Source organism: Bubalus bubalis, chromosome 9 (genome assembly GCF_019923935.1).
Source record: "Bubalus bubalis isolate 160015118507 breed Murrah chromosome 9, NDDB_SH_1, whole genome shotgun sequence".
In the NCBI taxonomy this organism is placed as follows: domain Eukaryota; kingdom Metazoa; phylum Chordata; class Mammalia; order Artiodactyla; family Bovidae; genus Bubalus; species Bubalus bubalis.
Window position 1 is genome coordinate 59,447,191 of NC_059165.1, and position 15,807 is coordinate 59,462,997.

The following is a 15,807-nucleotide window of genomic DNA, read 5'->3' on the forward strand; positions in this document are numbered from 1 at the left end:
TCAGATATGACAACCATACATGATTATCAAGTGAAGGTACTTTATATCTACAAATGAAAATATAGCAGAAAAAAAACAGAGCTCATAAACTTGAGTCCTTTAAACAGTGTATCCTCTTCAATATTCCACTTGGCTGTTTTTCACATACTTTTTAATAGTTATTTGTCTATGTTCATATACTGACAGATGTTAATCCATTCAGTGAAATAGATTTCATGAAAGAAACTAAATATAATTCTTAAATTGACATTCACTGAATTGCATCAATGATACTAGGACTTGACTGACAGCAAACACATATTTTCATTCCTCATATTATAGTATTATTTAGCTAAAGCATTGTGAAATGAAAAATGAATGCCTGATACATTTTTGCTACTTTAATAAAATGAAGTACTTGGTATATGCTTATTTTTGGCATTGCCAGATGAAAACTACACCTAGAAGTACGTTACCATTTTAATAAATCATTTTCCTAGTACTTCTGTCTTTTCTATTTTAAATGGTATACAAGATGATTAGCATTTGTCAGAATTACCTACCTCAATTCTAGATATACAGTAACTGTGTACCATGAAAGTATCTTTATGAATTCACACATTAGGTGATAAAAATGCCCATTTTAAAGAAAATAATTCAAGAACTAACCTTTTTGTACTCCTAAAACAGCAGGAGAGTTCTCCTGTAAAGTTCTGTCAGGTTCCTGAGGAGGTACAACCATGGCAAGTGTATGCATTGGCACACGTGGAACCTAAAAAATCAACTCAGAAAAAAATTATCTCAGACCAAAGAATAAAACAAAGGTCCATACATGAAACAGAGATCTTGTTTTAGATTTTCTTCATATACCACCAAATGAAACAGAGATCTTGTTTTAGATTTTCTTCATATACCACCAAATTAACTTTTTTATTTCTTTAAAAGAAGAAGAGGGAAAGGAAGATGAAAAAGAAGGAGCAGCAGCATTGTTTACCAAGCAATAATTTCTGAGAATACTGATAGGGCAAATTCAGGCAATCTACACATAGTCCATGATTTAAGCTAAATGGAATTAATATCACTCTCTTGTTAAGGAGACAGCCTTGCTGGTTTCAATTACAGCTAGGAGTAAAAGTAACATATTCAACTGACCAATTTACCCTTGTTCAAATTCTATAGGGTCAAAAGAAAAAAATCCAACACATTTCCCAAATTAGTGTATTTTAGCAGTTCTCAGGATACCGTTGTAGAAAAGAATTTAAGACGTCAATGAACTTTGTATACTTATTATACTCTCTACATACTCTCTGTATTTTTAGGTAGGTTTAAAAATTAATAAAATTTTGGTGCATATATCACTCACACTTTCCTGGTTGATAAGAGTAGCTATCTTTAGAATATCTCTAGAAAAGGTATTTCCAGGATATCTCTTAAGAGTCCTTTGGACTACAAGGAGATCAAACCAGTCAATCTTAAAGGAAATCAACCTTGAATATTCATTGGAAGGACCACTGCTGAAGCCAAAAAAGACTTTGGCCACCTGATGTGAAGAGCCGACTCATTGGAAAAGATCCTGATGCTAAGAAAGAGTGAAGGCAAAAGGAGAAGCAGGTGGCACTTGATGATGGTTAGATAGCGTCACCAACTCAATGCACATAAGTTTGAGTAAACTCCAGGAGTTTGTGGAGGACAGAGGAGCCTGGCATGCTACAGCTCATGGGGTCGCAAAGAGTTGGACATGACTTAACAACTGAATAAAAACAACCAGGATAATTAACACTCTTTGGAGGTATTAAGAGAAGAGCTTTCTCTTGGTTAACAACCCTAAAGACATAGCTGAATAAAAGGACAACTTGGAATGCTTATATGGTATTAAGTGTGCATTTTTTTTTTTTAAACCAAACACTATTTTCAGTAAATAAAGACAATTTAAAAATTTCCATGTACTTTTCAAGAAAATCTCAAAAGAATTTAGGACAAGATTTATTTAAATTTTAAAAGAGAAATAAGCCCATTTTATCTAAGACTAATTTTAAACAAAAATTTCCAATTTGAAGAATATTTATAAGTTTAAGTTCTATTTTATATTACCTGAGATTGATCTTGAGAAGGTGGGGTAAGCTGAGACACATCTGTGGTAGGAACTGACAGAACATTGTTTGGATAATCCAAAAGATAAGAAACAACATTAGTATGACCACCTTTTGCAGCTTCAATGAGCATTGTTGAGCCATCCTGAGAAAAATTGATATTGTAATTAATTATTTGTCAATTTCTTTTAATAATATGATTACTAAACACATTTAGTTTCTTAGCTCATAAAAATCAAAACTTAAAACAGTTATGAATATTAATAATATTAAGCACTAAAATATCTGAAATATATTTTAATAATGATATATAATTTTCTTATTTTGAAGTAGAATACCTTGAGACGATGAGTAGGGTCAGCCCCATGAGCCAAGAGTAGCTCCACCACTGCCAGGTGACCTCCTGCACATGCCAGTGACACTACTGTATGATCATTATTGGCTGTAGCCCTATTCACATTAGCACCTTCAAAGAAAAATAAAAAAGCAATCTTAGCAAAGCCAGCTCAGACAATATGATTTTTGAAACATTTCTGAAATACAACATAGACATAAAAAAGTACAAAAATCATAGGTGTATAGTTTGAAATATTTCTCAAAGTGAACATAATTGTGTAACCAGCACCCAGATCAAGAAACAGATTATCCACATACCAGAAGCCCCGCTTTGTGTACTCTTTCAGTCACTACCCACCCCTCCAATGATAAGTACTATCCTGACTTCCAAACTGATTTTAGGTTTTGAACTTTATATGAATGAAATCATACAGTGAACTCTTTTTGTGCCTGGCTTCTTTCACTCAGTATAATATTTGTGAGAGTCATCTACACTGTTGCAGTCCATTCATTCAATACCACTTAAGATGAAAAATCTAGATTAATAAATACATATAGTTTAACATATATACGAGCATCAAATAATACCATTGTATGTAACTCTTTAAAGACATTTTTGATCTACTTCTAAAATGTCACAGTATAGCCAGGTCTCAAGGTAGAGAACTTCTGAAACAATACTTAAGAGAAATATAATTCTTCATATTGTGTATTTTAAAAGTTAGAGACCTGGATATGAAGAGAAGACATAAGATCATCTGAATATATTAAAAGGCAATTTAGTAAGTTGTTCAATAGCTCTGTACAATATAATCTAAAGAAAGTCTAAATGCAAATCTTTTCTTAGCCTCTTTTTTTGGTAAATTAATTTTGATTGCCAGGAAAAAAAGACTTTATTTTTAGTTCAACTACCTTTTAAAATCCCAAATGGATCCAATTAGATAGTTAAGACTACAGCAATGTTTGGTCTTCCTTCTTCCTTAATAATCAGATCTATTTTATGAAAGAAAAATAAACCTATGGGAAACTAATATTTATTTAATTTTCAAAACTACCCAGCTGAACCTAATCCTAACTTACATTAAAGTACATTTGTGGGGGAGGGGAAAGTACATTTGGGAAAGGCAAGGTACATCAATAAGCATCCTTACATTAGCAACATGAGATTATTTTTAAAGCTGTTAATATAGCTGATTTAACTGTACCATAAACAATGGTAGTAGACTTTCTCCCCTCTATCCTTCCCTATTTCCAGCAGAACTGCCTTAAGTGCTGAACAATACTGTATCTACTATACATAGCTGGACATTTTACATTTGACTTTTCCAACTTTTGGGAGTAAGTAGATACTGTTTGGTTGATGAAAATTCAAACTTGAAACTAATAAAGATTCCAGCAAAGTACCTTATGAACTCTGCTTCCTAAGAATATACAGCAATAAAAGACTAGAATTCAATACTTAGACTATAGGTAAAGTAGCTTTAACATAAATTGCAACAGTTTAGGAACTTTTTACAGAAGTTGCAGCTTCTTGAAAATTCTCATTTGTACTTTCTTTACCTTTGCTAATAAGAAACTGCACGGTACACAAATGACCAGCTCTTGCAGCTTTCATTAAAGGTGTTCTTCCACCTTCAGATTCATGCTCCTAAAGAAACATAAAATAATCCGTTAGTGCCAATTCATTAACCATCTATCTTAAACACTTAGTAGCAATGACATAAGAAATAATGAAGATTTAATACTCAGTCAATGCAATCACTTCTGCTGCTGCTGCTAAGTCGCTTCAGTCGTGTCTGACTCTGTGCGACCCCATGGACTGCAGCCTACCAGGCTTCTCCGTCCATGGGATTCTCCAGGCAAGAACACTGGAGTGGGTTGCCATTTCCTTCTCCAATGCAAGTGAAGTTGTTCAGTCGTGTCCGACTCTTAGCGACCCCACGGACTGCAGCCTACCAGGCTCCTCCATCCATGGGATTTTCCAGGCAACAGAGTGGGGTGCCATTGCTGTTACCTACCTCAAATCCTGGAAAATACAGGATTAATTTCAGTCCACACTAGTTGGTGTAACTTTCTAACAGCAAGTTCAGTTTTGCATACCAAACAGTAACCATTAAAAATTAGACTTATGTTTAGTTTGATTCCCAAAGAGAAATAACTTGCATTTTTTTCCCCTAATACTAAGTTTCCCTAATTATTCATCTGAACTCTGAAAAAGGAACCTTAATTTTATGAGGTGATTATGAAGATCACATCATATCAGAAGCCAGTAAGAGTTGTATCAAAGGTGAGAAACCAGTCAAACACTGTGGTATTTCAGGAGTAAAGGGAAAAGGAAAAAGAAAAACACAAATGAGCAGATTTTTTTAGAGTAAAATTAAATGCTTGAACAGTCAAAGGCAAAAGAAGCAGTCTTACAATAGCAGAAAGATTGTGTTCTTCCTAGGAAGTTTACCAGCAAGAAGAATGAATGATAAAATAGCTTCCAACCATTCTTTATTAACTCTAAGGGCCCATGGACAGAGGAGCCTGGAGGGCTGCAGTCCATGGTGTCGCAAAGAGTTGGACATGACTGACTAACACACACACACACACACACACACGAAGAATGCATAACTACAGACGATGCCAAAATAATGTGGTTTTAGAATGGATTTTGAACTTGAAAATTCAAGTAAATGTAGATAGTAAAATTAGATAAATGTAATATTCCGGCCATTAACTTCAAACAAAACAGAATACACATCATGAAGAGCTTACTCAGAAAGACATAGAAAGTCATGTCAATACACTATACACTGCAATTCTATCAGCTAAACACTGGAAAGAAAGTGCTCCTTTAGCAACTGCTATTTACCCTCTGTCTCAGGGCCCTTTTCCTTAAGCTGCTATCTCTTCCCTGTAACACTTGTTAGCTCCTTTTCATCCTTGATTGTTTCAAGTGTTGTGTCCTCAAAGAAGATCATCCTGAACCTTAACTAGATCAATTTTCCTAATATCAACTTATAAAGAGTTCTACGAATTGCTCCTTTTTAAGTTCCAAACACGTATTAGTTTGTGTAACTATTTAGGGTTACATGTCCACCACTAAAATGCAAGCTTCATAAGAACAGCAATCATGTCCATTTCTGCTTACCATTATATACCTAATATCTAAAACAATTAAGTACTTGAATACTGTTTACCAAGAAGGTACCTAAGCATAACTGACCTCTCAAATCTTCCCTCTCACAGAAATGAAGCTTGAAGTTTAAATTTTCTACTAGGTAAATAAGAGAAAGAGAAGTTAACAATAAATTAAAAGTAGTAGCTAAAATTAGATTAAGAAATTGATTATCTGCATCAGATAATACATTATTACTAGATCATGGGTGGGCAACACTAATGTCATTTTTCCTTTTTTGGGGGGTGGCTTTCTTATCTCTTAAGCCTGGCAACTAGATCCCATGAATAGTGGCAAAGACAAAAGATTCTGAAAGCCCTGTTTAGAATAAACTTTTAATTAACTGTTAATCCTGTATATTTAAAATATTCCCATAGCTGTTAAAAATAAGAAATCAAAGAGTATAATCCCAAGAGCCGCACCTCAATTTTGAAATTTCAAAATTCAACATATTAACAAAATTTTGGAAATAAAAGGTGTTAAAAGCTGCCTATTTTATTTTCCTCCCTATAAATATACATCCATTCCTTTGGTTTTGAACAATTATGTTTGAGGAAACAGCTGATAAGACAATGCTGCAACTTTATAATGGATTTACATTTCTTGTCCTAAAATTAAAAATGTATATCCCACAATGTATATCACTTGACCCAAAATATCTGATCACTAAATCCTTCTTTTAGGATACGCATCAAATTTGTTTATACAGTTGACCCTTGAATAACATAGGGATAGAACTGTGTGGGTCCATTTATATGTTGATAACTAAGTACTACACTACATGATCTGTGGTTGGTTGATCACAGGGATGCAGAAACCAGAATTACATGGGTAAAGTTACATGCAAATTTTCCACTACACAGGTGGGCATCCCTAACCCCCATGTTGTTAGAAGGTCTACTGGCTACTTAATCAATAGTACTACTATTCACTTATGAATGTTGGGTTTATTATTTCAGCCAATATTTGTTCAGTATCAATAAAATTTTAGAAAAGAAATCACGATTTTTCCCTGCATATACAAAATTACTTTTCAAGGCTACAAAGTTAGATACTGTGCAGTTTAACTTTTCTCTTTTGAAGAAAACTAAAAAATAAAGGGATTATCTATTCTTTGAACATTTGGTAAAGCTCACCGATAAATCCTTCTGGGATGCTCTTACCCTTTTAGGAGACGGGTGGTTTTGAACTATTGACTCAATTGTAAAATAGTTATTGTTTTATTGAGGTATGTGATTCTAGAACTTCCTTTTTTGCGCTGCACAGTGCAGCTTGCATGATCTTAGCTCATCAACCAAGGACTGAACCTGGGAACTCGTCAGTGAAAGTGCAGAGTCCTAACCACTGGATCACCAGGGAATTTCCTGGAATCATTTTTGATAATTTATATTTATAGAAAATAATCAATCATTTCATCTAAGTATTCAAACTGATTGTTCATACTGCCCTATAAATTTAGTCCTCTACTATATCAAAGTTATAACTGTTTAAGTTTATACCATGTATCTGTGCCTTTTGCCCCTTTGAAAAAAGCTGGTCTTACCTACTTCAGAATTTTTTAAAAATCAGCTTTTATTTTGCTGTTTACCCCTATTTTTTAAACTCTTTTTTCGTTTACTACTCAATATTAACTTTTTTTTAACCTTTTATCCTTCCTTCTTTGTGCTGTTGTTCTTTGAGTAGTTTCACTTCCTTTCATTATAGACATACATACACATACAATTTTCCTTCTAGGGACCACTTTAGCTGTATCCTCTCTCCCAAGTTTTAATGTGTAGTTTTGGTGATAACAACTGTTTTGTAGTTTTTACTGTGATTGCCTTTTAAACTCATGAATTATGTAAAAGTATATTTCCTCATTTTCTAATTGTATGGGATTATTTTTAAAAAGGTTTTATTGTCAATTTGTAAAACTACAAAAGACCAGAGAATGTAGTTCACAGGATGAAGAAGTTTGTTTTAAAAACTTTTTTTGTGGCCTACCATGTGTCATTTTTATGTATATTCAATGCACTGGAAAATATATTCCATATTTATTGGAAACAAAATTATAGCTCTCTATAAGAACAAACTTGATTTTTCTATTCTTAGCAATTGTTTTATCTTTCAGTTTCATGGAGAAGTGTGGAAAAAAAATCCTATGAGCAGAAATGTAGAACTAATTTTCTTGTAACTATAATTTTCTATTTTAGTTGGAGGGTAGATGTTAGATATTGATAAGTGACTGATTGTTATACTAATGGGAGGAGCATTTATTTATCTCTAAAACTAATTTTGGCTTAAAATTCCATTTTGTTTGATATTAATATTGTCTTACATAACGTTTTCCATTATTTTGTCAATCTTTTCCCTGTCATTTTGCTTTAGTTCTTTCTCCTGAAAACAGAATTCACTAGATTTTGATTTTGAATCTAATTCAAAATTCTCTGCCCTTTTAACAAATGAGTTGAATAGGTTTGTATTTGTTCTGATTAATAATATATTTTTCTTAAAAAAAAAAAAAGATTCTTTAAAGTTATTCAGTACCTGATTATTCTCTCCAGAACAACACAAGAATTCTAACACGGCTTTTGAACTTTCTAACATATCCTGCTGAATTACACACTATTCTGTCTAGATTTTAGCACTACTTTGTTTTTAAGCATAAAAATTTAGGTTTTACACTCACAAATTTGTATTTATAGTTTACCAGCTTCTGTACTTACCAAGGCTTCTTGCATCCCACACCTTCCTCCGGGGTTCTTTTTTCTTCTTATTGATGTACATATATTTTAGTAGTTCTTTTGGCAAGGGTCTGAGGTGGTAAACTCTTTTATTCTTTGTAGATCTGAAAATATCTACATCTGAAAATATAAGTATGTCTTCTTCTTTGGAATGCTAGCAGAGTACAGAATTCTGTATCATGCTATTATCTTCTAATATTTGGAGGACCTGTTGTTTTCTGTAATTATTATTGTTGGTGAGAATCTACTGTCAAAAATGTAACTGGTCTTCCTTTGAGAATAATTCATTTTTCATATAATGGCTTTTAAGATTTTTTTCTTTATCCTTAAAATTCTGCAGTTTCATTTGTTCTTCTTCGTGATTTTTTCAACCAAGGATTCCGGTCAGCCTTCAGTTCTAGAAAATTCTCCATCAGTATCTCTTCAAGCATTTCTTAGTGATTTTTTTCAAAGACTCATGTCAGGTTTCAATTCTAGAAAATTCTCCATCATTATCTCTTCAAGCATTGCCTTTGCTTGCTATTTCTATTTTCTCCTTCAGCAACTTCAAATAAATATATGGTAGATACTATTTCCTTTCTCTCAGTTTCTCTTTTATATTTTCCATCTCTTTATTTTTGTGCTGTATTTATCATTTGATTAATTCCTTATTCAACTGTTCAACATACTGTTTATCCTATACATTTTTTAATATAAATTTATTTATTTTAATTGGAGGCTAATTACTTTACAATATTGTATTGGTTTTGCCATACATCATCAACATGAATCCATATCCTATACATTTTTATTTCCAAAATTTTTTTACCTGAAAGTTTAAATATTTCATATCTACTTGACCTTAATTCATAATTATCAGCTCCTATTTCACTGCCTCTCATTATTTTATGGCTATTGTTCATAGTTTAAGCATGTTTAAAATCTCTGATTAAAGTATTTTATTTCAATTTTCTTGGGCCTATATTCTCCCAGTTTGCTGTCTGTCTGCTTGCATTTTGACTATCTCTCTTGATGTAGATTTGCTCCTGAGCTTTACAATTTTTCTTATTTGAAAAAGTTCATTTTGCATGGGAGTTGGTTTTTTTTTCTTTTATTTCCATTTATAAACTTATCCCTTCTCATCCGATGGTCTGAAAGTTACCTTAATCTGGTCCGTTTCAGAAGTAGACCTTTACCTGGCAACTTAAGCTTCTTATCCCATGAAGTTCTTCTTTCTTCTCACTATATCAAATAATGATGTCCTCCAAGTTCTTAGCTACACTGCTGTCTTTGCCTCTTCCCTCTATGAAGAACAATCTGCTAATTTCTAACGGTAATCCTGGGCAGTTGCTTTGAGTTTTTTTTCCACCCTGCTTCGCAAGCTGGGCAATAATAAATAAGGTACCAGTTTCATGCTTCAATCAAGTAGACTAAATCTATTGGCCTGCTCTATGTGAGATACATTCAGTTCTTATTCCCTTAAAGATGAAATTCAAGCCCCAAATAGCTTCAACTGTAGATCCAGAGTCCATTTTTAGTCCACAGTTCTTTAACCTTGTTTCTGAGTATAGCTACATATTTTTAGTTTAGTTTGTTACCCTCCCATATTTTATTTACTGTATCTATGTACTTGACACAGAACAGAGAGGTTTCAAAATATTAAGAGACTTTACCCTCTTGAAAGGAAGTCATTTGTTATTTGTATTTAAACAAATTTGAGACAGGATTAATTCAACATACAATAGGAAGGAAAGAAAAAATTTTTTTGGCCTTTAAAAAAAAAATTATCAGGAGTTTTGTGTATTGCACAGATAGTTTAGAGATCAAGAAAAAATTGATAAAAGTTTTCCAGCTTTAAGTAGTAAAATCTTAAAATATGTATATGTTATTCCTTAGCGAAAAGTTATTTAAAAACTGGGAGGTCCTATTTAGTTTATTAATGTAAACTAACCACTAACAGTTAAAATATACTGATAAGTAGATAATTAGAACTTACAAGTCTGCTACACTTTTGTTCATAAAAAATGTACTGCAAAGTTCTGGTTCTGATGCATAAATACTATGAGAAAAAAGGTACACGTGTTTTTCTACTTGGCTTTAGATAACAAAAATTTTAGATTAAGGTTTTTTTCTTTAAAATAAGTCAATTTCCTTAAAAAACCACAGTCCGGGCCACCCAAGGTATTTGTTGAAGACTGTCACTATATCACAGAGACAGTGCTTCTTGGAGTTGAAGGTGGACAATGTCTTGGGGTAAGGACCGGAATCAAAGGGGAGGAAAAGGAGATTGTTTATACTATGTATGTACTAAAGGATTCTTACATCTCCCTTAGTGAATATGCTCTTCCAACCCACTACTCTGTATATTGATCATTACCTTAGCAATTTGTTACTGATCAGATTCACATCCCTCAATAGAACTGAGATGGAGAAAGATTAAGAGGCACCATATTAGTGCTTGTATTTAGCTCAGTTTCTAAAAACACGTAACAAAGACAAAAACCAAGTTCATTCAGTTTGGATGGAGGAAGGATGATAATAAAGCAAAGATGAGAACAGAACTCAACAATGATGCAGAATAATCTACAGACTCTACAGTATAGACAGCAGAGTCTCTACAGACAGACAGCAGTGTTTCAAAGTATGGAATATAAAGGACTTAATGAGAATCTACTGGTATATCATCTAAAGTGCAGACTCCCCATTTCAGAGCTGCTGAATCTGAACCTCTAAAAGGAGGGCTGCAAACCTAATTTTTAAAATTATCCTCCAGTAAATAATAATAATAAAAATCCCAAGTCTTAAGACTTACAGCTAGAGATAGATTTATAATCACATTTCCTTTAACAAATCCAGGGAGAAAGAAATAACTTTATGTGAACTAACACTCAGTTTTACATTCTTGACAGGAGCCAGAGTTGCTACATAAACTGAGCAAAAGTTTACATTTTCACCTAATATTTTGTGAAAGAAATTTATTTACTCTATTCCAAATAGAATGAATATATAACAACTTCTTGCTCCAAAAGCCAATAAAGGTGATCCTTAACAAGCATTATGATTAAAAGTGGCTTGATACTGAAAAATTTATTTTAGATGGCCTAAATTAATTGTGATGCAATCACAACTTACTCTTAATTTAAAAATTAAGTACTGCTCCTGAGTGTAAACAAATCTCCCTGAATTATAATGGATATTAAATTTGCTTGATTTTTAAAACCATTAGGGCAAAAATTCCACACATTTTTTTTCAAAAGAAAAGAAATGCTTGTTTATAAACAATTTCAGAATGAGGCTACATGAGAGGATATTAAGAAAATTTTAATTTTACAGAAATTAGAGCATCAGCTAGTAAATGTGTCACTATTTTTTGTTGTTGTTGTTTGAGGATTATATAAAAAATAATCCACTGTATCACTCTAAATCTGAGTTTCAGACTTTTGTTGAACAAAGCTGAATACAAAGGGCTTTATGACTGTGGGGTATCTTAACTCTCTCAATAAAGGAGAATGCAAAAGAACTATCTGAATAGGAAAAACTATTTTCACCTAAGAGGTTTTTTAGGAATACCACATAAATGAATACTAAGGAAGCAAACTACTAGTAATATAAATCTTTTTTTATTGGAACTTCATAATCTTTTTCAATTGAAGAGTATTTCCTTTGTCACCCAGCAGCATTCTGGAACTTCTTGGCTGGAATTCAGATATCCAGAGTTCTGGTTACCTACATCATCTATTCTTTATGTAGTAGCTTACAAGCATCAAAGGCTACCCTCACCTGATGCTTGGCCGGATCTATGCCCTCCAAAATAGTCTTCATGTCCTCCTGCTTGTCCTGTGAAAGGAAAAAGAAGAACTCACGGATCTAATTCCAAAAATGAAAATCACATTTGGCCATGAAGACCTTGTGACTGATACTTTAGGTGCTGGGCTTTGTTAACTTAGGATCTTCAACTAAAAAGATTCCTATCTGTAGAGACCATAATCTCATGAACAGAGTATTATTTCTTTAAGAGTATGATAATATGGTCTCTACCAATATAATTTTAACATAAACCTTAACATATGCAGACATAATTCTGCTAAATGTTTAGAACTCATGCCTTTGTCTTCAAATACAACTAAAACTACAGGAAAAAAAGAGCAGTATCTTAATATCTAACCAAGGGAAATAATTAAATTGAAAGATCTGTGAATATCAGAAACTGAGAGAAAAAGTAGGGAAAGTATTGTAAGATGTATTATTGTAAGACTGTAAGATGATTAAACAGCTCTGTAGTACCTCCTCCTCCCATTATAAATGCAGTCAGTCCTCACACTTCAATCAAAACAGGAGACTTGAAAGAACCTGAGAATATCTGTATGTTCTCTATATCTTAGACTCCAGATAGGAAGAAAGTTCTTGCAGATGAGACAGGAAGATAGCTGAAGAAATAGCAAGGAGCACTGCAATCACCGACCAGAGTCAACTATATCTCCAAATAAAAGAGATGTGGCCTAGAGAAATCTTCACTCTAAGTCACTCCTACCTCCTACCCTGGAAGATGTGCTTACCTAAGAAGGTGCATGCTCCTACGGCAAAGATTTAGTGAGAAAATATTCTGAGACAACTATATGATATGAAGAAGCTGACTGTTAAAGCTCACTTGTTCTTCCTTTCTCATCCACATATGAGTTTCAACAAAAACAAGTCCCATTCAAATATGAATAGATAAGCACAAAGTATCCAACACAGAACATATTAAGAAGTTCTTATAAAAACAGAAAGAAAATTTAAGCCAAATATTCCCTATACTTTCAAAAAATTAAAGGGAATACAAATGCTTTAAACAGTGGGACAAAGTGATATAACAGCAAGAGGAAATTTAAAAGTGAATTGGAAGAGCAGAAGATACTAAGCAATGAGGAAACCATGAAAACCACATTAGAAGCAGCAACAACTTTACAGAAAAAATAGGGCCCTGATGGATGATCCCTATTAAGAAAGAATACAGAAGAAAAAAAAAAAGAAGTGAAAAGAATCAGACATAAAGATAATGCAAATAAGGGAGATTCAATATATGGATAATAAATGAATTTATTTAGAGAAAATAGAAAAAGAAGTGTTCTATAGAAGAAGAAAACTGAAGAAGAAGAAAACTGGAAGAAAGATGATACTAGAAGAAAACTGGAGAAGGATGATAAGGAGGAGAAAGAAAAGGAGAAAGGAAAGAGGATGAACTAAAATCTTCAAATAGAAAGCATTCATGATTTTCCAGGAAAAACTATTATAAAATAATACACACCAAGATACATCCTGGAGAAATCATAAACGTTTAATATAATGAAAGAATCTTATGATAATCCAGGCAGAAAAGAAGTTGCTTACATATACTTACATACACTGGGGAATATTCGAGCAGGCTTTTGCAATATTTAATACCAGAAGATAACAGAACAGAGGGCTTAGAATTTTGAGAGGAAAAAACCCAGTGATTCAATAATTCTATATATGGCTACAGGGTGGGTCAGTGGTAAAGAATCCGCCTGCCAATGCAGGAGACACACAAGATGCGAGTATGAACCCTGGATTGGGAAGAGATTCCCTGGAGGAGGAAATGGCAACCCACTCTAGTATTCTTGCCTGGGAAATTCCATGGACAGAGAAACCTGGTGGGCAATAATCCATGGGGTCACAAAGAGTCAGACACAACTTAGTGACTGAGCATGCACGCACGCACATTCATTTATAAATACAACAAACAATAGTCCTAAAAATGCAAACACCTGTAAACTTTTTTTTGGTGGAGGAGAGTAAATTCAAAACAAAATACTAATATCAGCCAGCCAAAACTTGAGTCAAGTTCAGGAAATCAGGAATTCACAATCTATATAATATGAAAGACTAGTAAGGTAAACACTGAATCCACCTAAATATACAATTAAACAACTTTGAGAAATAGGATCATAAAACAGAACATAAATGTTGTAAAATCATAACAATGTAAAAATAAAATAACTCATGAAAATTCTATGATGTAAGACACAATCTCCTCTTCAGAATGGAGTTAATAAATATTGTCTAAATATTAGATTTTTTAAAAATCAGTTTTTTAAAAAGAAAGTAACAAAATATTTCAAAACTTGCATTTGTACATGATGTCTGAATACTTCTCCAGGAAGTAACTTTATATCTGTGTTTTAAATAGTTCACCAAAGCTTTGGGAGCAATTAGTGAGCAGCTAACAGGGCTACTTGGAACATTGTGATTTTTTAAGATAAAAAGAAACATGGGGGCTATGATCAGAGATTAGAATATTAAATTATAAAAAAAGAAAGGAAGGAAGACAGAAGAAATCTAATTCATTTTAATGAGAATTAAGAATCTGGAGACCTCGACTGCTAATAGAAATGTAGACTGGTTCAGCATTTTTGAACAATTTTGCAGCAGCTATCAAATTTCTAGATGTGTGGACCCTCTGATAACCAGCAATTTCACTTCTAGAAATTTATCCCTATAGATAAACTCACAAAAGTAGCAAAGATATATAAATGTGCATAACAATATTTGGTGTAGCACCATTTGTAATATTTAAAGATTATAATAACTCAAATGTTTATGAATAAGTTAAGTGGTTAATCAATTACACAGCACACAGGAAACCTGTGAAAAAGAGTGAGAAATCTTAGGGATAGGAAAAATATTATATTAAAAAGAAAAGAGTTTCAGAACAGTATACGTGATAACAAATCTATTCATATAAAAAAGAGATATAGCTCACAAACACAGAATATATACATGCTTGGGTGTACAGAAATATCTAGAAAGACACACAACATACTGCTCAAGTTAAAAAGAAAAAAATCTTATGAAGATTTCTATTTTGTAAGATTTAATACAGATAACAAACTTATCTTTCAAAATTTTTGTCTTTTAAGATAAGTCCATATCAAATCTTAATTTCCAGAAGTAAGAACCAGAGGGTGCCAATATATCCACATTCAAAATACCCAGTTTCCACTAGTTCAACTATTCTAGGAAAACCTCCCCCAAAGTTCATTTGGCTGGTAGAATACAGTCTAAGAAAAGCCAACAGAGGTCAGAGAGCTTACTTTCTATGGTTAGGGAGGAAAATCAGTGACAGGCCACTACAATATATTCAAGGGGCCCAATTTACTCAGTGCAGAAGTGCTTCAATTTTTATTCCAATGTTAAAAATAATAAACCTTAAAAGCTATCATCAACTCTACAAAGAAAATCAGTATAGTAAAAGCCAAAATTCTATTTAAGTAAGGAATTATACAAAGCACTAAGCATTAATTAGAGTATGTATTTCTTTCAATATGTGACTTTTCATCATATCTATAAAAAATATCTCCAGAAGAATAGAAGGAAAGAACAACACTGATTGCCAATAGAGAGGAAAACTGGGTGCCCATGGGACACTTTAAAACTTAACGAGTTTTGAACCATGTAAAGGCATTACCTATTTAAAAAATAAGAAAACCTACAACTGATTTGCATAGGACCAACTATTATTCAATATGGCAAAGAT

The 15,807-nt window shown here is 32.8% G+C and overlaps 1 protein-coding gene across 4 annotated transcripts in view; it reads right to left on the bottom strand.

Annotated features, from left to right (window-relative positions):
• The window catches only part of LOC102409452 (ankyrin repeat and KH domain-containing protein 1), a 104,772-nt gene that overhangs the window by 36,877 nt on the left and 52,088 nt on the right, over positions 1–15,807 (bottom strand). For 2 of the 4 annotated variants that reach the window (XM_006070779.3, XM_025292571.2), the window contains exons 11-14: positions 3,966–4,053; positions 2,408–2,535; positions 2,071–2,214; positions 649–751 (exon numbers count right to left, since the gene is read on the bottom strand). In XM_006070779.3, the coding sequence (XP_006070841.3) occupies positions 649–751; positions 2,071–2,214; positions 2,408–2,535; positions 3,966–4,053 (463 nt within the window). Of the gene's footprint in view, positions 1–648; positions 752–2,070; positions 2,215–2,407; positions 2,536–3,965; positions 4,054–12,033; positions 12,108–15,807 lie in introns of those variants that run through there. The other 2 variants (XM_025292570.2, XM_025292572.2) reach the window with 2 other exon arrangements.